This window comes from Rhodnius prolixus, unplaced genomic scaffold (genome assembly GCF_049639745.1).
Source record: "Rhodnius prolixus isolate KJV_2025 unplaced genomic scaffold, Rpr scaffold_8, whole genome shotgun sequence".
NCBI classification, from domain to species: domain Eukaryota; kingdom Metazoa; phylum Arthropoda; class Insecta; order Hemiptera; family Reduviidae; genus Rhodnius; species Rhodnius prolixus.
In genome coordinates this window covers 38,563,332-38,585,761 of record NW_027411593.1, presented here as the reverse complement: position 1 = coordinate 38,585,761, position 22,430 = coordinate 38,563,332, and the positions used below count along the sequence as shown (strand labels likewise).

Here is a 22,430-nt window from a genome sequence, read left to right as displayed (position 1 = left end):
ACTTCTGGGCAAAAAACTAACAAAAATGTCTTTTTTAAAAATAATAACTATTTATTTATAAAGTATTTAATAACGATTGTCCTGCAAACTTTATTTCTATACTGGTTCTAACATAAGTAAGAAAAAGATAAAGTTTCAAATGTAGACCAAAATTAAAGTATAAAAAGAAAAGTGATTGAAATGCCAAAGCATTAAAACTTAAGGTATGGTCCTAACTTCCTAAAGTAAAAAACGCTAATCGGGCAATGTTGTGAAAGTAAAATACTATGTTGCTGGAGAAGTCTAAGTCTCAAAAAAATAATTGAAAAGTTGGAGAAACAAAAGAGTTGTCAAGTTAGGTCTCATAAAAAGGTGGTTCGACCATAAGGTGAAAAAGTCATAGAGAGGATGATTAAATAAATTTGGCGATTAAAATTAAAGTTGAATAAAATTCTGTTTTAATAATAATTTTTTGATTGGATTAAATTAGATTAACGAATAATTTTCATACTTTGGTATTAATTAAGTTTATTACATTTTAATAAAAATTAATCCATTTTAATTTGTTTATTTAATCAGTTTCTCTGGCTGTGATTTACAATAGAATGTTAAATGGAATATAAAAACAATTACAAAAACAGGTAAAAATTGTCAATCAAAAACTTAACTAAACTCACCCGGATTCCTAAGTCAGATTAAAATTGTGAGCTAGAGGATGTCTTTACCCAGCAAAATATACCGTTTTAGTATACCATTGGAGGAGATTTGGGCTTCCTAACCGAACCCTTTGGAATTTAATAACTCCAGGCTATTAAGTTGCTTTATCTCGTCTTATTTTTTCTGCGACAATAAAATATGAATATAGGCCAAATTTCTGGAAGAAGAGGAAAAAAGAAGATGTACGGAGAACAATACTAAGTTTAATTATTGTTTCTCATTAGGAAAACATTAAGATTACAATATTTTATATACATAATACATTCTAACGAATAAATGAAAATTTAATTAAAAAATAAAACAAAATTAATGCATTTCTTGCCATGATTGAACATTACACATAAGGCATATAAAAATAAAGATAAATATTGAGCTTAAAAAGCAAACCTTATCAAATTTAATAAAATAGAATGTATAAATATCACATTAAAATTTAATAGAATGATTGGATTTAATGTTAAAACTATGTAATATAAATTAGTAAACACGACAGATATAAGTTATTCGTTAATTTTATTTATTTTATTTTTCCATTAAAGCAAATTTATTATTAATGTTGATTCTGAACAACTTTTAGCATAATTATTTTATTTTTATTTACTCCACAAAGTTTGCTATGGAATAAAAACATTTTAACATTAAGTTTATTTTTTTGAAACAATATATTTTATTTTAAATTTTTATAAATCTATCAGGGAAATTTCATTAAATAAACTAAGGCTAAATTTATCCTGTCTTCTAACAAGTCTCAATTAAATAAACTCTATTGCACACTCTAATTGACGAAATACAATCTCTACAAGAAGTGACTTGTTCATAATTTTTTTTGCTATTTCATATTTGTTGGATATTTTTCTTTTCTTTTTTTCAACTAAGTATAATTTGATCAAGTTTAATTCATTTTAATAATGATCTCGTGGCCATAAATTACGTAGAATGTGTTTTGTCGAATAAGTAGAAAAAATATTGAAAATGTTAGGATGGACCAAGCAAATAAATAAATAAATAAATAAATAAATGGTTTACAGCATAGCCGACATTCAGGAGCTGCTGTAAGTTAGATAATTCACAACACAGATTAATTACAAATTTGGAATGACGTAACTTTGTTCAAGATTGCCAAGAAATATTTACTTAGAAACCTTTTCGGTCACATGGTTAAAAGTTGGGATTTATTCAAAGAAAAAAAGTAATTCTTCTATAATATTTTTGTGGTCAGAATTAAATATGGGTTTATTATCTCGGTTTGGTACTCTTGTACGGTTTTTGAGGCATTTATTATAGAGGAGTTAGAATTTAAAATAAAGAGATCTAGATGAATTGAAAGTTTCAATTTTTAAAACGAACTAATTAATTGTTTTCGTTAAAGATAATTTCAAACTTGATACCTTTCTCCGTTTGTACAATACAACTACTTTAAATCTGGTAAAGCTAATAATAGTCTGAACCAAACTAAATAAGGTAGCCTCCCTGGAACATCACTGAGCCATTATCAGAACATCAAGAAGTGAGTAGTTAGATGTGAGTAATGCCGGGAAGTACACTTAGTTAGCTCTAACTGAAGCCTATAATTTCTTGATGTTCCGAAGTTAACTGAGTTACTATAATCACTTCTTTTGTCTAAACTGCAAATAACAACTTTGAAATTAGTTTGGCACGGCGAAATGGAAATTTAAAAATGTAATTCTTACTTTGACATTGTACCGTGTTTTCTTAGCCTTCGAAAATAGACCACCTGGGTTGATTTTGCCCAATGTCATCTCATGCTACAGGAGGGCAGAGAAATGACAAGGCATATATTACTAACTATTAAAGCAATGAGATTCCTCAATTTAAAACATTGATAGACCATCAAGATGATAGTATCCAGGGCACAGGCTTCAATTAAATAAATAAAAAAAATTCACTTTTTTTAAAACTCTACTAGAAAGATTATAGAATCTAGTGCGCCCTAAATGGTCCAATAGCAATAACTGTTGGTAACCTTAGAACTACTTTCAATGTCTCAGAGAACCAGTCGCACTGTTTGATGCCCTGGACAGACTGATGAGAAAGAAGAAACCTGATAGAAAATCTTTAACATCCTATACAATATAGTCATCCTGAACTTTACTAAGAAGAAGTAATATAAGCCTTCTTTGTTTGTGGGTTTCCCTAAGAACTGGAGGACAACACCTGAAAACACACCATAATTCTGCTAGAAGAGGGTAAGTTTAATCTGGAAAAAATTAAACTAAATATTATAATAACTTTTTCTTAGAAAGAATTCATTATTTAGAACGACATTAATTTGGAAGTACCCAAAACATGCCTATTTATTCCTGAAAACGTGAACTATGTAACATATACCCCGGGGATATGTAATGCACTTGGCGTTCACTGCGATACGAGCTGTCCAGAAATATTTCTTCCGACCACATAAATGAAAAAAAAAATACCTATGCATTTAGTTTTTAAAATAAGTGTCTATTAACTAAAAATTTAAGAACATACGTATTCTCGGCGAAGTGTACCACACCTAGGTAATGTATGCTACAATATTTAGATGCAGCTACATTGAACCAAGAAAAAATTAAACCCATACGTCCGGGGAGAGATGCTAATCAGAAAGTTGTGCGTTTATATGATTTTATTTGAATCTTTTGTTTAATATTTATTATTCTATGTATTTTTTACAACAGTTTTTTTATTTTTATTTTTTGTTCTTAATAATTTTTAGCACTCATCAAAATGAAATTTTGTCCTTGCATATTAAGCACTACCAGATTGCGGTCCTACAGTTGCAGAATACCCCCTTCTGAAGTGACAGTAGACTGTGTTAAAACTAGAAATTTAAATTAACTACTAGCTGTTAATAACAAAAATTTAATGTAACCCGGGAATTCGTATGGGACTAAAAGTGGTCAAGTTACCAGATCCCGGGGATATGTAACGCAGGGAGGCAAAATTCACAATATCTATGCCGCAGTTAACGTGTTAAGGCCATTCTATACAAACTAGAATAAACCTCTATATAAAAATGTTTTTATATCATTTATAAAAGTAGAAAAAAAAGGCTGAAATCATTACCTAAAATTGTAAAAACATATAAATAATAATGTTTTAAAGCTTGTTTCTGGATACTGAAATTCTTTCTCTAACTTCCCTAAAGGAGAATGACTTCCAAAGCAGGCTGTACGAGTAAAAATAACTTATGTTATCCATTAAATTACATCGCTATAGAGCTGAAAAACTCTGCTATGATAGGTACGATAAACTCTCTGATAAAGATATTATAATTATAAAAAAAAAATATAACTATTAAAGGCGGAATTAATGTATTAGTAAAACCTAAGTTTGCATTGTGCAGTATTTGTAATTAATATGTGATTAGATCTAATTTCACAGAAAGAGAGAGACAGCAGAATATTAAACCAAAGATATAAAAATAAATACCAACTTAGGGAATTTCTGTGTAGTAAAACTAAACGAAATTTTTAAAAAAAAATCTAAACTCTAATTGACAACAAATATTGCTTTTGATTTTGCATTAAACATAAAATATGATCTTAAAGACGGACTTTCAGTTCTTCCATTCTTTGTTTGATTCGCTTTCTCATATCTCTATACCTGAAATACAAAATTAAAAATATGAAAAATAACACCTAGATTCAATTTTATTTTAAAAATCACAAAAAAACTTACTTTGAAAGAATCCTTCGTTCATCTCTGGCCTGTTGGCAGTTATACTGTTCCAATATTGCATTACATTCAGAAGTAGTAAGATTGAGAAATTGTGCAACTTCTGGAGAGATCTCTTCGGTCGTAGTTCTGTCCATTAAATATAATTTGGCCACATCCTCGTGGGGTCCAAGCATCACACGAGTCACTAGAGGATATTCATCTTCTCGTAGCATTCGTTGTTCTAAACATTTTTTTAACAATGATAATTTTAAAACGCATGGTTTTGTTTGCTTTTTTTGGATTTCATAGAATTTTTAAGTAACAAGCAAAAGAGATATTATATTTTAGATTTATTTATTAACAACATAAACCAAGATTATGTTAACCATAAACCCATATAAACAGCAAGATTCTAATTAAAAACTTAAGTAGACAGCTGTAAATGTGGACAAAAATAAAAAAGTTTACCAAATCCAAGGTTACTTTCATCTGAATTTAATGAAAGTACTTTGTCTTATGTCTTATATTCTTACATTAAAGCGTTAATATTTAAGTTCCTCAGTGCTGGGAAGTTTAAAAATAATAATAATAATAATAACAATGAAGTAGAGCCTCAAACTTAACCTTTTTCTATAATATTACTTTCACTTGCAAGTCGCAAGAGGAAATAACGTTTGGAATTTTAAAAGTTCGGAATTGTATTTAAGGAAAAAAGAGAATATTCGCATTAGTGCATAGTCTTTTCTTGGCCTAGAAGACATTTAAAATGAACAATCAAGAACAAATATAGCACTTTTTAAAACACTGTAGTAAGAGTGTGTATTCTTATGTATGATAAGGGATACGATACGTACGCTAATTATTCGAGAGAAGTTACAACTAAAGGAAATTATTGGAAACGAGGTTCTAAAATATATTTTAATGAAGGGAGACAACAAATATATGTAAGTATTGCGAGTAACAAAAGGTTACAAGTGCTAAAACTAAATATGAAACAAAGACTAAAAGAAGTACAACTGTTTACATGCAAAATGGCTGAGGCTGAACAATAATAAAAGAAGGACCCATGACTCCAACTTAGCGAAAACCACAGAATGGTCGTACATTAATTAATGATGGGTTAATTCTTTTAAATTGTTAAAAGTTCTTATATATACTTGAGACATTTTTAAGTTCTGAACTTTTTTTTTCACGTTTTAAATTGTAGTTCTAAATAATTCCTCAACCTAATTAATTATATGAACTTTTTTAAATAAAAATCATTGTATTAACCTCCATTGTCCCTGACGACGAACAAGGCGAAATAATCTGGTCTCGAGTCCACTTTGTACTTGTCCAGCATTAGATTGATCACTTCCTGTGTAGACACTAAAGATGTTACCCAGACGGACATTTGAGAACCAAATGGAGGGGTAAAAAACGAAGTTTCTCTATTATAAAAGTGTCCATTGATGGAACATCTTCTTCTGAGTCTTCCAGCCGCCCGACGACGCCTTGCCCCGCTTCGTCTTTTAATTGCTGTATCGCCTCTCTTCTTCTGTCGAGGGGCAACTACCCCAGCTTCTGATCTGGTACCTTCTTCTTCATCGCTATCGCTAACAGGCTTCTACAAGTAAAAGAAAGCAGTATATTGGAATATTGCAAGGAACGGGTCAATTAACGATTGTTAAGTAAGTTACTCTATTAAAAGACTGAAAAATTTCACTTAAAATCGATTATGACGGAGGTAAGAAGAATTGATTAAACCTAAGCAGTAAAGAGAATTGTCATCTCCATAAACCTTTTCTGAGTTGGCTAATAGTTTGGTTAAATGAATCTGGCTACCGCCAGAAAAGTTATCTCATACAAGAAACAATTACGCCAAGAAAGAAACAACAGTGATTTTACTATTCTGAGCAAAATGATAAGAATTTCATAGCAGGATATCAGCAGAACGAGGACAATTAAAGAAACCTGTGAAGATGGTATTGTCACCAAGTACTCAATCAGAGGAGAGAAAAGCAATGATCTTGGATGTAGGATGAAGGATTAGACAGTTAGCCAAGTAAATCAAGCGATATGTTGGACCTCTCACAAGCAGAACGTACACTCCAGGCCGTTGATAGCATTCTAGAGAGTCCAAGTATGTCCCCAACGTCTTGAATTTACTGGTCAATAGTATTAGAGCAGCCTTTCAGAAAAAAATGACGATTTCGGAATTAATTGGTGTCCCAACTTACGTTTTCAGTAGCGCTGATCTATGCTGCAAGTAGTTTTGTTTGAAAGACTGCCAGCTAAACTAGTTTACAGAAATAAATAGCCTGGCTTAACTCATTATTCCCTTTCTCCTATTTCGTTCTGAAGCAGTCCTAGTGCCGTAGAATCCAGACATCGCTTTATTCGGTGTGAGGGCTTCGAAAGATTTTTCGAAGTCATATTACAATATGACTGGAGCTAATAAAACCAGAGCAATTCGCCAGCTCCTCAGGTAGTCTTCAACGCTCCACCGCTAAGTGCATAACACAAGAAGCTTGCATTATTCTGAATAACCACTGCATTCTAACAATGACAGCTCTGGGGCTACAAATTAGTTATAGATATGAATCGAAGAGTCACAGCGAATGAGGATAGGAGTGAAGATTCTTCAACTGTTTGTAATCAAGGTAGAAGAGGTTTAGATGATAAGCAGGTAATACTATAGTTAAGCTTAAGTGACAAATTTATACTAACAGCAGCTGTCAGATTTTCCGGATTACTTTGGCTTCTATCAAAAGATCTAGGTCTTGGTTCCACGCTATCTTCAAAACTCTGAGAATATTGGTCATCTTGTGCACTAGAGCTAGTAGAATTAATGCTACGAGATTCATGCAAAGGGGAAGGAGTGCTGGAATCTTCTGAGCTTTGCCTTTGACTTGAAGTTGGCAGACTACTGGGCATCGTATTGTATAATTTGCTGCCATCATCAATTTGCCTTTCAACCTGAGTGCAATACAGATATTATTAGACTAATATTGTTATTGTTATTATTAATATTTTTCCAATTTAAGGCGCTTCAAAATATGTTCATTAGCATCCGGAGCTTTTTTCAGTACAATGTAAAATTATAATTACTTTCCTGTATATACTTTCTTTGGCACTCTTTAAAGGAAGTGCAGTCAGCTAGGGATCGTGCATATTTTCGATTGACATTTCCCCTGGAGAAATGCACGTTTTGAGGCTCACAGACCAGAAAAAATGTATTTTAAATTTATCTGTATGTATTTATGAGAATGTGAGTGGGACCAATCATGTCGTCAGTGAGTTCTATGTATTGATAACCATAAATTGAAATCGAGAAAACGCCGAGTTCGAACTTAATTTACATGAATCTATTTTCTTTTATCTTGCAAAAAGCACCAACGATTTCCTTTAAACTTTAGAATATTTATTGTATTCATCTAGATCTGTAACTTTTTATTTGAACCATTTTTGGCTGGAAAATTCATTCAAGGTCCTTTTTGATGAAGCGTTTTCCTAAACAGTCCCATTTCAGAGTAATTTACGCCTCAAAACTGCATATTATTGAAATTATTATTATTATCTATATAATATTTATTCACGAAATATCTAACTTCTGATTTGGTAGATTACAATTCACCTGAAGTGAAACTTGGTAGAACTGCTTTTTGTAGTTTTCTGTTATTAGCTAAACAGTTGCGAGCCCTAGCACTTGATAGTAACTTATGATAGGTCATTATTAAGCTTCCTTCAGCAATATCATCACATTATAGTGGACGTCTATACGAGTAATATTATCGTAATATTGAAGTCAACTGAATTTTTTTATACAAATTCTAGGTAGCAAGAAAATTTAAACAATTTAATGTAAAAGAGGAGAATGTCAAGTGTGTGTACACTGTACACATCTTATTTCAAATTAATTTTATTAAAATAATGATCCAAAACTTCTCGTAAAATGACAAAAATAAAAAAGTGCATCACCTGCAACAATTCATCCAGCTCATTCCAAGCTATATTTTTTAAATCAAGTTTTGAAGGAAGTGTGAGACATTTTCCTGTTAAATTTTGCGGATCTTCAACTGGAACAGTCTCACCATTTTTAACCTCCTTATTATTATTGTCATATGGAGGACAACCATTTTCAGAATTTTCATCAGTCTGAAATGAAATAAATGAAAAATAGATAACATTCTGTTCTCGATTTTTTTTTAAAAAAACTATTAAATTAATAAATAAATAATAAACTGAATTTTTTTTGCATTTTTTGGCCACTCGTGCCAAGCGAATCGGCCAGATAATCTGAAATTAATAAAAATAATAAACTAATGAATTAAAATTATTTTTCTTACCCATTAATAATTATTACCTTTATTCCAAATCCGTTGATTCCACTATATCTACAAGAATTTCGCTTCCTTATGGTTACGACGGTACGTTGATCTACATCCTCCTTTAAATGGATAACACCAGACACACCCCAATATATCCTCAGAGAACCTTCTAATACTAAACGACCGTTCACCTTAATAGTACACATTTATCTTAAAATGTTTTTCTTTGCTAAAATTTAATCAAAATAATACTAAAATTTACATTTACCTCTCGGCAACGAATTTCTCCACTTTTACCATCATAGTATTGATTGAAAACTTTTAATTTTGATTCAAGATGAGACCTTAAAAACATTTCATATATAGTGGGGATAAAATTAAGAATAATATTTGTTTCAGAAAATTGTGTTAAGAAATTACCTAGGCATATTTTTGGCAGCGGTTTTATTTTCTACCTTTCCAAAACTGGTATGAGATTCAACTCTAGTGCCGTGTCCATAGAGTTGAGGGCCGAAAAGCGCTCCATAACAAGGAACATGGCAGTATGGAACACCTTTATGCTGTTTTTTTTTTTAAAAAAAAAAAGAAAAAACCTTGTTACTATAAAAATGTAAGATATACAACAAATAAATAGTTTTTTCCAACGAAACAAAAGTCTTTTTTATTGGAAAAACGAAACCTAAAATTCTGACCTCAAAACAAATACGTGGCTAGTGCTAACTGGACAAAGAGCAAGACTTTTTCGCAAAAATAGACATCAATGGCGAAGTTTCTGTCAAACTTCTACAACACATTCGGTATAGATGAGCTAAAGAATGGGTTAATTAGTAAGGTTTTTAAAAGTTCAGTACAGAGAGATTCCATTCATTCATTTCGATAACAACACTCCGATCTTAGCTTATGTTGGCAAGTAGTTACATTCGATACCCACCAAATTCATCCCCTAATCTCGGCTGGTCAAAGCAAATGGCACGTCTCGACACTGCGGTTACTGAACGAGGTTCTGTAATTAGGGAATTAGAATAACATCCGTCGAAATATTGACTCGAATTAGCAAGGAAAAAAGCGAAGTAATCAGTAAGCATGGCAAAAGCACTTGTTACCCCAAACTTCATTTTAATTATTCCATTTAAGTGTTTTGAGTGCATTTTACCGAAATGAAATTTAATTAATTAAACCTTACAATTTTTTGTGTACTTTCGATTTCAACATGAAAAGAAAGAAATATTCAACTTAATAAAAATATAAAGTGCATCACAGATATTTTGTTACGTGTTTATTTAAGAAATAAACTTAATGCAATCTAAAAAATTGTGAAGCTAAGTCATGGTCATGGTCACGTTTAACATTAAATCTTCCAATGAGGGAAAGAAAATATTTCAATTCTTAGGTACGAATAAAATAAAAAGTATTGCAATGAATTCTTATAATAACAAGAAAAGAAAGCTTGAGATATTAATAACTTATGATGATAATAACTGGTGCAACAACAGCCTTTTAATGAAATAGAATGCATTTAGTGATCCCACTAAAAATATAGACACAACAGCAGCTATCGATTGATTATTCATGAACTAGAATAAAATTAACTAATCCGTGCGATAGAGTCTTTGTAAACAGTCACGAAATGATTAAGAGTCAACAAACTCTGGCATAGCTCATTAACAACATTGCACCGTTCCTTCAATTTTACACATACCTTTTTTTTAACATGATATCGATTTTACAAGGTAAAATTTTTGCTAAGTGCGTTCATTCATTTTTTGTCTTCTTTGTTATTGGCTTTCCACCTAAAAACCACTTATGTATACACTGGAACTACTCTCAGTTAGATTGAAGCATACAGCGGGGAGGAAAATTTATTGAGGACGGTTATTTGTGGTGGATGCAGAAAAGATAAGTTTGATTGAGCAGACCATCCTGAATAGCAACTAACTCTAAAAATAATGTGCGAGATATCTTCGTGGGCATTATACGTGATTTGTAAGTGGGCAAAGTAATGAAACAAAAAATGAATGTTCTGTAGTTCTGTTTTCATTTTTATTTTACGTACTTTAAAATGAATGATTCTATTTGCATGGATTTTCCATTCATCAGCTATAATTTCAAATTGCACGGTACTAAGAGGAACTGTCTTCAATCTAAATTAGCTGACAGATGAACATCCAATTTGATATATAATATATATTTTTAATATAAAGAATTAATAATTCTTTTTTCAAAAATTAGCTGGACAAATCTCTCACTGAACGAACAAAAACGAATGATAAAAAAAAAGCATGACTAATAACTGAGATATCATTGATTAAACTGGAAAAAAAGTTATCGAAAAGATAACAAACAAGTTTACGATTAAATAAAAATATTATAGAAAAATATAATAAATAATTAATCTATGTTGTACAATTGATCTTAATGAAATATATTTTAAAGCTATCTTCACAAACAGGGAGATAACAATCAGCGTCTTGATAATTCAATAAGTCCCTCACCTCAGCATGTTGTCCAGGATTCAAACGTTTACCACATTCCTCACAGCGTAAACATTCCGGATGCCAATCATATCCTAATGATTGTTTTCGTTCGGCTGAGAAATATAAAATTTAAAGATTACACAACCTATAAAAGTGAGAATATTAAAACACCATGTTTATGAATAAAACTTTCAATAACATACCAAAATAAACAGGTTTTCCACATTTGTGACACTTCCACATATTACAGCGAGTATAAAGTATACTTTTTTTGGCGAATTAACAACTAGAATGGAAGCACCCACAGAACTTAACGAGTGACGAACATTTTGTTTAAAATAAGAAACTTATTTATCAATAATTTACACGACTCAGATGAATGAATTATTACTAGACTAAATTAATTACCACAATAATCGTACAAAAACTACACTACATTTTGGTATACGAATAAACGAACTTCCTCCCACGAAAGCCACCCCAATTGTGCGAATTTATGAATCACTGAGTGTTCACAACAACGTTTTGATCAGAGCGCTTCATACGATAGCATTACGAACTAGCAGAATGCGGGTAATGATTTTAAAATTTTTAAAAAGCAATACTTGCTAACCGATTCAAATAAATTATTTATCTACATTAATGGAAGAAACAACAACTAAGATCTAGAATGAACTCTGACTTAGCCTCCTCTTCCAATCGCTTTCAAGCTTATAATTTTTACTATTGATAATAGACTTAAATTTAAATTCAGTTTATTAAAAGAAATTTTCTAATATTCCTGTAAATTAATTTTCCGAAATACATAGATCGAGAACCTCTGATAACGTAATATTCTGTTTATAACGCTTTCTCTTTGAACCTTCTTCTTAAACAAAACAAAACAAAATTTATTATCAATAACATTTACTTCGAATGGCTACATTTCAGAGGATTTAAAAAGTAACCGAAACCATTCGGACATTAAACTTTCTTTAACTAACATATAAACTAAAAATATATAAACTATTACCAGTTAAATTCGTATGAAACTCTATTTCAGAAAAAGATAACTGAGGAGGTTTAAGGGAGCAAAACATTCTGACATTCCTATGAAAACCTCATTGAATTATGTTCGGTATTCATAAAGAAAATGAAGGATAATTTAATATTTGGACTGGAGAACATTTTAAATAAGAATTTAAAGGACATTTTTATCAAAATGACATTAAAATTTTAACTAAAACCATTTTATAATTGTAGCTAAACTTCACTTATCATTTCGGTCACTGGAGCGCTGTGTGAAATGACGTAGTCCACAGAGGAGAAGGTAATGGCTGATGGATTACTTAAATATTTCTTGGTTGACAACTGATTGAGGTTACAGTTCAATGTTTCCGAAATAACGGAATGAATTCGCTACGTTTTATGTGTAATATGTTTAGAACTAGCTGAATATTATTTATTATCACTTTTTTTAACATAGACGTTATATAAAATCGCTTTTTTCGATTGAAATGCCGCCAAGGAAAAAGGTAACGTATATTTTTATTTTTTTAATAGCACTGAAGAGAAGCGTAAAACATTTTTAAGTTCTGGTTATGGTGACTTTATTTAACATAATTGCGCTCTTAGCTAACTCTTTTATTTGCAATAATTTCTTAAAGAGAATTTTGGAACTTTCCTAGAATGACTTTAGCTTTTTATTTTAGGACGCACCATCTTCTTCTTCAACCTCTAGCAGTAACAGTTCTTCTTCATCAACATCGTCGTCGTCGTCGTCGGGAAGTGATTCTAGCAGTTCTGATTCTGAAAATTCATCAACAAGTGTAGGAGGCAAAAGTGGCCAGCATTCTTCAGATTCTGATAAAAAACCTACTCCCAAAAAGAAATCAGCATCAGCAACCGTTACGCGAAGTAAATCTGATGCATCTGAACCCGATAAGTCAAAGGAGAAACCTAGCAAAAGTAAACCATTAATTACAACTACTACTTCAAATAAACCTGGAGCTCCTTCCAACACTAGTCGTGTTTCTTCATCTGACTCTGAAGATGAATCCCCTAAAATTAATTCCAAAAGAAAACCACCAGCAAAACCAAAATCATCTGCCACCGTTACACCTGTAGCAAAAGGACAGAATAAGACAACAACAAAAGTATGTTGAGCAGACTTTTATTGTATTTATACTCAGCAATTTTTTTCTTTATATATTTTTATTAATGTCAGTTTTATACGATCCAGGTTAGCACAAATAATTCAGGCGTAAAAAAAGTTAATCCACCTCGCAAGGCAGCTCAAAAATCTGCTAGCAATACTGGTAGTAGCTCTGGCCTTACTTCTAAAGAATTATCTTCAAAAGCAACAATAGGTCCAAAACTTGATGATCAGAAAAAATTGAAAACTAAAAGCATTTTTAGTCCTGATAATACGAGTGATGACAGCGATGACAAAGCCACTCCTCCCCCGCCAAAACTAACTGCTATTAAGTCATCTGCAAGTAAAAATACTCACAATAAAACCAAAACCAAACCCTCACCACAAACTAAATCACGAGCTAGTTCTGTATCTTCTAATTCATCGGATTCATCCAGATCTTCAAGTATGTTCTTACATTATCATGTTTATGTTTATGTTGTTAGTGTAACAAAGTCTATTTCTATTTTTACTTAATGTTTTTTTCTTCAGGAAGTAGCTCTGATTCTAGCCCTGATTCAAGTAGAACAAAAACAGATAATTCCTCTTCAGCTGCAAACAGGAAAGCAAATCAGTTAAAGAAAGAAAAAAAATTTACAGCACCTCCAAAACTTGAATCAGACACAGATGCACCTGTAGTTAGAAAACAGACAAGATCTTCTAGTATGCGTAAAAGTAAACATGTGATTTCGCGAATCGGTAGCGATTCTGATTCAGATACAGGTAAGTCTTATTGAAAATTGGACCAATTAATTTAAAAAAAATACCATTAAGAGCATTATGGCACATCTTTCAGTCTAATATTTGGTATTCAGTACCCTTAAGGAATCTTATCACATATGTACTAGTTCATGTACATGTGGTAAGCTACTCCACTTCTGCAATTATGTCAAAACTTTGATCTGCTCGCAAAACTTTCCTTGTCAGTAGTAAGAGAAAAGTAAACTAATGGAACTAATAATTATGCGCTGCAGTTTTACAGTGTAATAATAATAACAATCAATAGTAATTTATCATTGTTACAATGTAACTTGTAATCTTGTTGAACAAAGTAGTGCGGTGTAAATTAGGGATAGATGGTGTTTTAGTTTAGTGTTTTTAAACATCAGTCGGAAAGGTTTAAAAGGTGAAGGTACTTCTGTAATTGGATATAAAGGCAATTATTTTTAAACACTCAAATTGTATTACATTTTTTTGGCAAATGAGAAATATGGTAAATAAAATTTATTCAGGTACAAGGACCAGCGCAAGTAAATCTCCTGCTAAAAAAGTTGGACCTAAAGGTCCGCCATGTCTCAGAAAACCCAAAAGTGGCCTTGGGGAATACAATCAGCACATAGAATTTGAAGAAAGATCTTCATGTCCTTTTTCTGGATGCGATTCAATTGGCCATCTAAGCGGAAAATATGAGAAACATTATATTCTAGAAGCATGTCCAAGATATCACAATATGACTCCTCAGCAGTGTAAGGTAGAAGAGCATTTAGTTTTTATCTCTTGGTTTTTCTAAATTCTCATTGTATGGCACAAAAAATTGCTAAACTTTCAAATGTTTATTTATTAAATTTCTCATTTTTTATAGGATGCATTAGTTGAAAGAACTAAAAAAGAAGAAGAGCGAAAGAAAGCGCAAGTTCTAGTGAAAGGACAAGTACATGTGCCGACAGCCGATCAGAGAATGTACAGAGAAAAGGTGAAAGAGATGCGATCAAAACATGTGACTAGAGATGATACAAATTCTATTGGAGACTCTGAATCTAAGGAAAGGCAACCAGACTTATCCAAGTGGTCAAATAAGTATGATTTGAAATTATTTCAAGAAGCCCAGGCTGTTGCTAGTGAAGCAATAGTAAGTATACTTATTTCAGAGATATTTTTGTCATTATCTTAATTTACAATAATTGTCCCTTCTAAATTTCACAGGAGGAAGAACTGAGACAATTAGCCAACGTGAATTGTACTAAATATATTGAAATGGGTAAATTTGAAATGGAAGTTTGGTACCAAAGTCCGTATCCAGAAGATTTTGCTCGATTACCCAAGTTATATATTTGCGAATACTGTTTGAGGTACATGAAATCGAGGACGACATTGGAAAGACATGCAGCTAAATGTGTTTGGAGGCATCCACCTGGAGAAGAAGTTTACAGGTTAAGCATTTGGATATTTAACTTCTACTTTCTTTCCTTGAGAAAGTGTTGTGATTTGAGATGAAGAAATATTACCTTAGATATATTCACGCCATATTGTTTTATTAAGTACAAAAAAGTGCATTAAGTTAACTGTTAATTTTGTAAATATATTGTTCACAGAAAAGAGAAAATTTCCGTTTGGGAGGTAGATGGAAAACGATACAAATCATACTGTCAGAATTTATGCTTGCTAGCAAAATTTTTTCTCGATCATAAAACATTGTACTATGATGTGGAACCTTTTCTGTTTTATGTAATGACTATCGGTGACTCTGAAGGTTGTCATATTGTTGGATACTTTAGTAAGGTAAGTAGATAAAAAAATCAACATTAAAGACTTACTCAAAGGCAATATACACTGTAATCTTGAATGATGAACTAATGCTTACATGAAACACTGTGCGCTACATAGCGATAGTCATTGAACTAACGTGGAAGAGCATCTGGAGAGAAATAGATAAGAATTGAACCGCTGGTTTGGGCGATGTGAAATCAATCATGGGACACTGTTCTAACAAACTGAAATATGTTAAGATAATTCTGAAATATCGAGGTTTAGGGGACCGATAAAAAGTAAGATTTAAGAAAGAAATGACAACTATAGTTGATATTACAACAGCTGCATCATAATCTCTTTCAAATTGGCTAAAATAAGGGTGACAAAAGTGTTGGGTGTTTGTACAGCTACATGTAACGTTAACGTCCACTCCAACTTGTAAAGAACAGCGATACATTCAATCCTTCCTTAGCACTTCTCGAGCTGCATAATACGACAATCCTGTTCGCAGGCTGAGGACTTGGTCCAGGATCTTCTGAGTTTAGACCCATCGGCATAGAGTTGAAAGTTATTCACTACACATGACAATTTGTAAATAACACTGCAAAAGCTGTCGCGTAATTGAAGAAATACAAATGTAGGAACTATTATAACCTCAGACATACTAAGAATTATTTTAGGTTTCTGCATTCTTATAGATGGTATCTTTTACCTAAAACTCTCGTTATTTCCTGAATTACAATATTGATAATTTCTCTTATATTCAACTGTTCAGGACAATTACAATAAAATATTTTCTGTTTTCTTGATTGGTGATGACGTTCGTACTAATCTTTATAGCTGCCATTAACTTGACCAGCGTGAGAACTTTTCAATTCCTTTGTTAGCTATAATATCACATATTTATATTGAGTTACATGGATAATCTGTATTTGAGTAAAAGGAAAACAGCCTGAAGGAACTTTGAAACAGTTCTACTTGATTGGATGTTGAAATAAGTTGAATTAATTAAAGTACATGACTTCCTTAGTTGTGGTTGCTGAGTGTAATAACTTTGAAATTGGTGAGTCAAAATAAACTTGTCAACTAATTGGCCGAGAGAGGTCCTCAAGCCACCTACTGGCCCTAATCTATAGCGACTTCTTGTATGAGAAATGTTTGTAAGATTAGAATCCTGAACTAAAGTGCATCTTCCTAGATGTTTGTTGAAGTCCCAATATCCATTCCTTAACATGACATCTCCTTTAGATGAACAAGAGATTGTACAAAGACGGTCGAGGCTTCAGGGCAGGGTTCAGGCAGGATATAGTCACACATTGTTGGTCTCATGATGAATTCACTTTGTAGAAAGTATGGAAAAGTCCCAACTACCTTTTTGGCGAATTTTTGTACTTCCATCGAACCTGGTTCGTTTTGTTAGGCATAGAAGTACTGATATCAAGTTTGAAATCTAACTGCCCTTTGATTCATTCGATCTAGTCGTTCTACACAGGACTTAAATACCACACAACCTCATAAAGAGACCTTCAGTATAGATGGGAACTCAAATTCTAAGTAATATGATTTAAACAAGTTAAAAATTTCAATGATCTCCGATGTAATCGTAGTAATTTATAATTCTTTGTATGTTCTAGGAAAAAAATTCATTTTTGAACTACAATGTTTCATGTATTTTAACATTACCTCCATATCAGCGACAGGGTTACGGCAGACTTCTTATTGAATTTAGTATGTCTTGCGTTCTATGTCATTTTAATTTTTAATAAATATTTTTTAACATGTCCAAATTTTTCTTCATTTATATTATTTTTTAGGTTATCTTTTAACACGTGTGGAAAATAAAATTGGCTCGCCGGAGAAACCATTGTCCGATCTTGGCCTTATCTCTTACAGATCTTATTGGAAGGATGTACTATTGGAATATCTGTGTAATTTAGGAGGCAAACAAATATCCGTTAAAGGTTCAATATAATTTTAAAATGCCATTTTAGAAATATTCTTTCAAACATTTTTGTATAACATTTTTCCGCATTTCCTTTAGATATAAGTCAAGAAATGGCCATAAATTCCTATGATATTGTCAGCACACTTCAAGCCTTAGGCATGATGAAATATTGGAAAGGAAAGCACATAATATTGAAAAAACAAGTATGGTTTTAGTTACTCGTACTTCACTTTTCATAATTACTAATTTATAATTACTAATTTATAATTAAAATTTATTCAATTACGAAATTCAAAATTGTCTAACAAGACTAAATAAAAGTATAATTACTTGATTCTAGGATGTAATTGATGAATATGTAGACAGATCTAAAAGAAGAGGTGTTTCCTACAAAGAAATTGATCCAGAATGTTTAAAATGGTCTCCATATGTACCACCTGATACGCCTCCAGGTAGTTTGATCGCAGATGTTGATTCTGTAAATCCAAAATATGTATTTTTTTCTAATATTTAGTTTTTACACAATTTATCTTGATTTTTTTTTTTTCAATAAATCATGACTTCCAAAATCCTTCTAAAACTAAATATTTCTGTACACTGAAAGAATGGCGAGCACAACAAAAAAACAATTAGTATAGAATACAGCAGCTTAACATCTAATTAATCTTTCAAAGTATTTCTGATTTGAAAATACGTTTCTTTTCACAATTTTAATTAGTAAAAAGTAAAAATTAAGCACATATATTTTTATCTTTTTGCTCATAATATGATTATCGCTTACTGAAAATTGAAGATTAGAAATTTTTAAGTATTCATTGCTAATTGTGGATTGATAGGCCTACATCAAAATGGAAGTTAAAGTAATCTTATTGCCTAATTAGTTTATAGTTCTTGTTTTTCGTTCGTTTTTTAACGGTCTAAATTGCTCTGTGACCAACATATTGTGTCCATCACCTCAAGGCGAGATCACCCATACTATAGAACTCCATCCAAATATTTGAGAAGAATAAAAAATCGAGAGAGTTGACAGGATAGGTTATGTCTCTTCAACAACTGAATTCACTATTATCGTGACATATAAATGTACCTCGCATAATGGCATGCAATACTATGCGTACTCGTTAGGAGACGCAATTAAAGTTTATTTTATCCCTTCGCATAATCTGAAACTGCCATCTTGTTTTGTCAAGAGCTGTCCCCAATGAGCAAGCTCCCAAACCTATAGAATTAAAATTGCCAGACAGAGAATATGGAGAATATCCGTCTCCGTCCTGGTAGGTCATTGTAGAATTTAACTCAGTTAGCTTCCTTTCCCCTTGAGAAGTTGTTGCTTTTCGCTAAGGGCTTAGGCATTAAAAAGAGAGGTTGCAGTGCTTTCCAAGGTATCGGCCTACGCATTACCCGCTAATAATATCCTGACACCCAAGATAAAGTGACTTTATTTTCGTGGCAGTCATTGAGTTTGCCAGTGTACGCCCGAACAATATCTAAGTTGATTTAGATTTAGCGCTGTATTGGCTAGCTTCATTATGGATAGTGTTTGTCCTTCTCATTAATTAGGATATGTTACTGTGTATGTTCTGTTTTCTATTATATGAAGGGAGACAAAAAGCTTTGATGGTTCTGATCTCTTTACCAATATAATTTTCTCTTGCTCAGAGAAATTCCTATTTAATTAAATCTTTTCTAACTGGGTTGATAGACTTCATTTAAATTGCCCAAAATTTTCAATTACAACTAATATTTTTGTCATATTCGAATAGTAATCTGTACATTTTGCAGGCCCGAATTAGAAATTCGAAGGAGAAAAAGGAAAAGAGCTCAAGAAAATCATTTAGTTTAAACTTTATTTATGTTGAGTGTGTGTTCGTGAATAAGAAAGTGTTTTCACTGTTTTTAGTAATGATAACTACTGATTCTTTATAAACGGAAACAAATTAGACACTAATTACTTCCCATATTGCTTGCTTGACAAAATCACGTTGTAGTGTTCAAAATCATATGAATAATTTGTATATATAATAAAGTCAACGTAATTTATTTGTATATATATGAAGGCTACTAAGCATAATGTGATACCATTTGGATAAAAATATATATATATATAGTAATTCTTTTTTATAAAATATGTTTTATTTTGATTATCTTATTACGATCCTTTTTGTAAAAAATATATTGTAATATTAAATAAAATGAATACTATTTTGGCTTATTAAACCACACTTTTAATTTTTGGCAGTTGGCCGAAATAACATGCAGTTTAATATTTATTTAAGACATAAAGAAGAGGTGGCAATTTAACTTCCTTCTTTGGGGTAGAAGGTAAGAAAGTTTCGTTTTAACAAAACCTCAGAACAACATTTTGTTTAAAACATTTTAAAATTGGGAAAACAACAATTTACTGAGGTTACAGAACGCCTGATTGACTGAATCCCAAATGGGCTGGCATTCAATTAATTGAATCAATCAAGTTTACCTGATTGCTTCAAAACCAGGACTTTCAGAATGCACGGCGGCATCTAACTTATATTGTTTCTGAAAACTAACAGGGAAGCATAGATCAATTACTTTTCTATAACGATGACTTTAATTTAAATCAAGAGAAAATTAGAGAGAGCGAAATATGTAAATCTCAATAAGAGAAAAACTTTTAATAATTACTGAGAAAACTTACTTAAAGTTTTGAGCGAAATCAATAAGAGTTATTCATCACTATGTACAGATTGCATTGAAGAAGAATATCTCAAATATATGTAGTATGACATACCCATGGTACACAAACAAAAAAGAGAAACACCTGATACTTTGTACTACTAGAGGCACCCTTTCGGTACGAGGACATCTTCTCTAGCAAAGTTAGATGCTTCAATCCAAAGGAGATTTAACCAATAAAAACGAGTGATCTTAAATCGGCATAACCAGAAAGGACCAACGCGAATAGAGGTCATCAAGACAAGAATATTGAGTAGATGTAAGTAGTGCGCAAAAAGGATATGTGTTGGAATTTAGACTGATCCACATTGTGTTCATAGAAATTAGTAAATATCGCTATCTGGTTGGTAAAAATTGATGCAAAAAAATGGATCAGAGCATTTACTGCACATCATTTAGTAAATAAGAAATAACTAATCAAGTTTGAAATATTCATCTCTACCTTTCATTCAAATTTACATTCGATAAATATTTGATCATTCAAGAATACCATTGTTTATCTAAAGAAACCTGGTTTATTGTTTGTAATAAAGTGTACTAACAAAATAGTTAAATATTTAATAGTTTAAATAAGTTTTAAATTCATAAAATCCTATCTACAGTAAGAAAATTATATTTTTTAATACCAAACGTACCTCAAGGTAACAGCATTTAGCGAAAAATACTAAATTTTAAGTCCCAAAAAGGAGATAACGGTATTTATAGAAAAATTAAAAATTTTGAACTCTTTTGAGCTCCTGTATCAGTGTGCACACCTTAATATTATATTTTTTGTAAATTTGTTAGAAAAAGACTAAATTTGCAAAAAAGACTGTTGGCAGCGCTCTACACTGGGGATTTTACGAACTATATTTCTGCCACTCCTGGAAAGTGGTGCTACCTAGTGGAGCTTGTTATAACTAATTTTTATTTATGTATGAATGTTTTCTGTGTATACATATATACATATACATATACATAAGTATATGAGTCGTTCACTCGCAACTCCATAAAACGAATAATGGAGAGATACGATGAAATAATGTACTTTGTTTTTAATAATTCTTTAAATGATACAAATTCAAATAAATTTACCGTTATCATTTAGCTCGAGGGGTGCTGCAAGGTGATTCATTGAGCCCGCTTTTATTCTCACTATTTGTAAGTGATCTGGTTTCTTTTTTTAAAGAGCATGGCAGTTTGGGAATCGGTCTGAGTGGAGATCTTGATCTGGTGGCTCTCCTCTATGCGGACGATTTAGTTCTTGTAGATGACAGTTGGACGGGCATGAATAATAAATTACAATTATTATCTGATTACTGCAATTCTAATTCTTTAGTTGTTAATATTGCCAAAACTAATATCGTCCCGTTCAGGAGAGGCGGTAGACTGAGGACCAATAGAGCATTCTATTTTAATAATTCTAAAATCAGTATTGCAAAAAGCGTGAATTACTTAGGCGTCAGGTTCTCATCTTCAGGTGTATTCTCCTTGGCCGCTGAGGAATTTGTAAGGAAAGCAAAACTAGCCTCGTTTAAAGTTAAAGAAATTCTTGTATCCTCTAAATCTGACGCTTGGGAGACTAAATGTGAGCTTTACAGAGCGATGGCCAGTTCAGTCTTGTTATATTCTTCAGAGATATGGGCTCCTTTATATACCGATAAAATAGAATCCGTTCCGTTGCAATATTTTAAATCAATTTTCAATTGGCCTCTTCATACTCCTAACTATATTGTGCGCCTGGAAACAGGATGTTTTCATGTCGAGGTGGGATTAGCTGGTGGGCGAAGATTTTAAATATGAGTAATGAGCGACTCCCTAGAATATGTTTGGAAAAGTTAAAGTACTTGGATAAACTCTGCAACAATGACATAAGATTCAACTGGTTCTCGCAATTAAAAAATAAACTATTTACAATTGGTGCTAGCTATGTTCTTAATATTTCAGACCCTAATTTAGTCCATCGCGAAATTTCAAACATAGTTGAAAAAATTATAAACCACAAGGTA

At 31.8% G+C, this 22,430-nt stretch overlaps 2 protein-coding genes across 6 annotated transcripts; one reads left to right on the top strand and one right to left on the bottom strand.

The window, feature by feature from the left end:
* Positions 1–879: 879 nt before the first annotated feature.
* Positions 880–18,200, bottom strand: Rassf (Ras association family member). Of its 2 annotated transcripts, none has more exons than XM_074122810.1 (10): positions 18,061–18,200; positions 11,162–11,256; positions 9,090–9,229; positions 8,938–9,013; positions 8,705–8,860; positions 8,320–8,496; positions 7,069–7,317; positions 5,632–5,965; positions 4,381–4,600; positions 880–4,305 (listed from the first exon to the last, which is right to left on the bottom strand). In XM_074122810.1, the coding sequence occupies exons 3-10, from the start codon at positions 9,095–9,097 to the stop codon at positions 4,245–4,247; spliced, it is 1,281 nt and encodes a 426-aa protein (XP_073978911.1). In that variant the 5' UTR covers positions 9,098–9,229; positions 11,162–11,256; positions 18,061–18,200; the 3' UTR covers positions 880–4,244. The 2 variants fall into 2 exon arrangements, with proteins under 2 accessions (XP_073978911.1, XP_073978910.1); XM_074122809.1 differs by lacking the exon at positions 18,061–18,200 and adding an exon at positions 11,347–11,804.
* chm (lysine acetyltransferase chameau) lies at positions 12,436–19,947 on the top strand. 4 transcript variants are annotated; one of them, XM_074122806.1, is made up of 13 exons: positions 12,437–12,657; positions 12,835–13,278; positions 13,365–13,722; positions 13,809–14,039; positions 14,549–14,787; positions 14,899–15,165; positions 15,240–15,466; positions 15,629–15,815; positions 17,420–17,513; positions 17,600–17,746; positions 17,827–17,933; positions 18,071–18,182; positions 19,524–19,947. In XM_074122806.1, exons 1-13 carry the CDS (start codon positions 12,640–12,642, stop codon positions 19,571–19,573), a joined length of 2,481 nt encoding a protein of 826 aa, XP_073978907.1. In that variant the 5' UTR covers positions 12,437–12,639; the 3' UTR covers positions 19,574–19,947. The 4 variants fall into 4 exon arrangements, with proteins under 4 accessions (XP_073978909.1, XP_073978907.1, XP_073978908.1 ...); XM_074122807.1 differs by having other exon boundaries at positions 19,513–19,947; XM_074122805.1 differs by having other exon boundaries at positions 18,071–18,208.
* Positions 19,948–22,430: the final 2,483 nt, after the last annotated feature.

What these genes read in the sequence shown, in the direction of transcription:
- Rassf (XM_074122809.1), bottom strand. Translation starts at nt 11,386, where the DNA reads ATGTGGAAGTGTCACAAATGTGGAAAACCTGTTTATTTTG. An exon ending in ATCCTGGACAACATGCTGAG is followed by an intron (nt 9,230 to 11,161) that starts GTGAGGGACTTA and finishes AAAAAAAAACAG; the next exon opens with CATAAAGGTGTTCCATACTG. An exon ending in CGGAAAATCTGACAGCTGCT is followed by an intron (nt 5,966 to 7,068) that starts GTTAGTATAAAT and finishes TTTTACTTGTAG; the next exon opens with AAGCCTGTTAGCGATAGCGA.
- chm (XM_074122805.1), top strand. An exon ending in TGACTCCTCAGCAGTGTAAG is followed by an intron (nt 14,788 to 14,898) that starts GTAGAAGAGCAT and finishes CATTTTTTATAG; the next exon opens with GATGCATTAGTTGAAAGAAC. An exon ending in TGATCGCAGATGTTGATTCT is followed by an intron (nt 18,209 to 19,523) that starts GTAAATCCAAAA and finishes GGCCCGAATTAG; the next exon opens with AAATTCGAAGGAGAAAAAGG.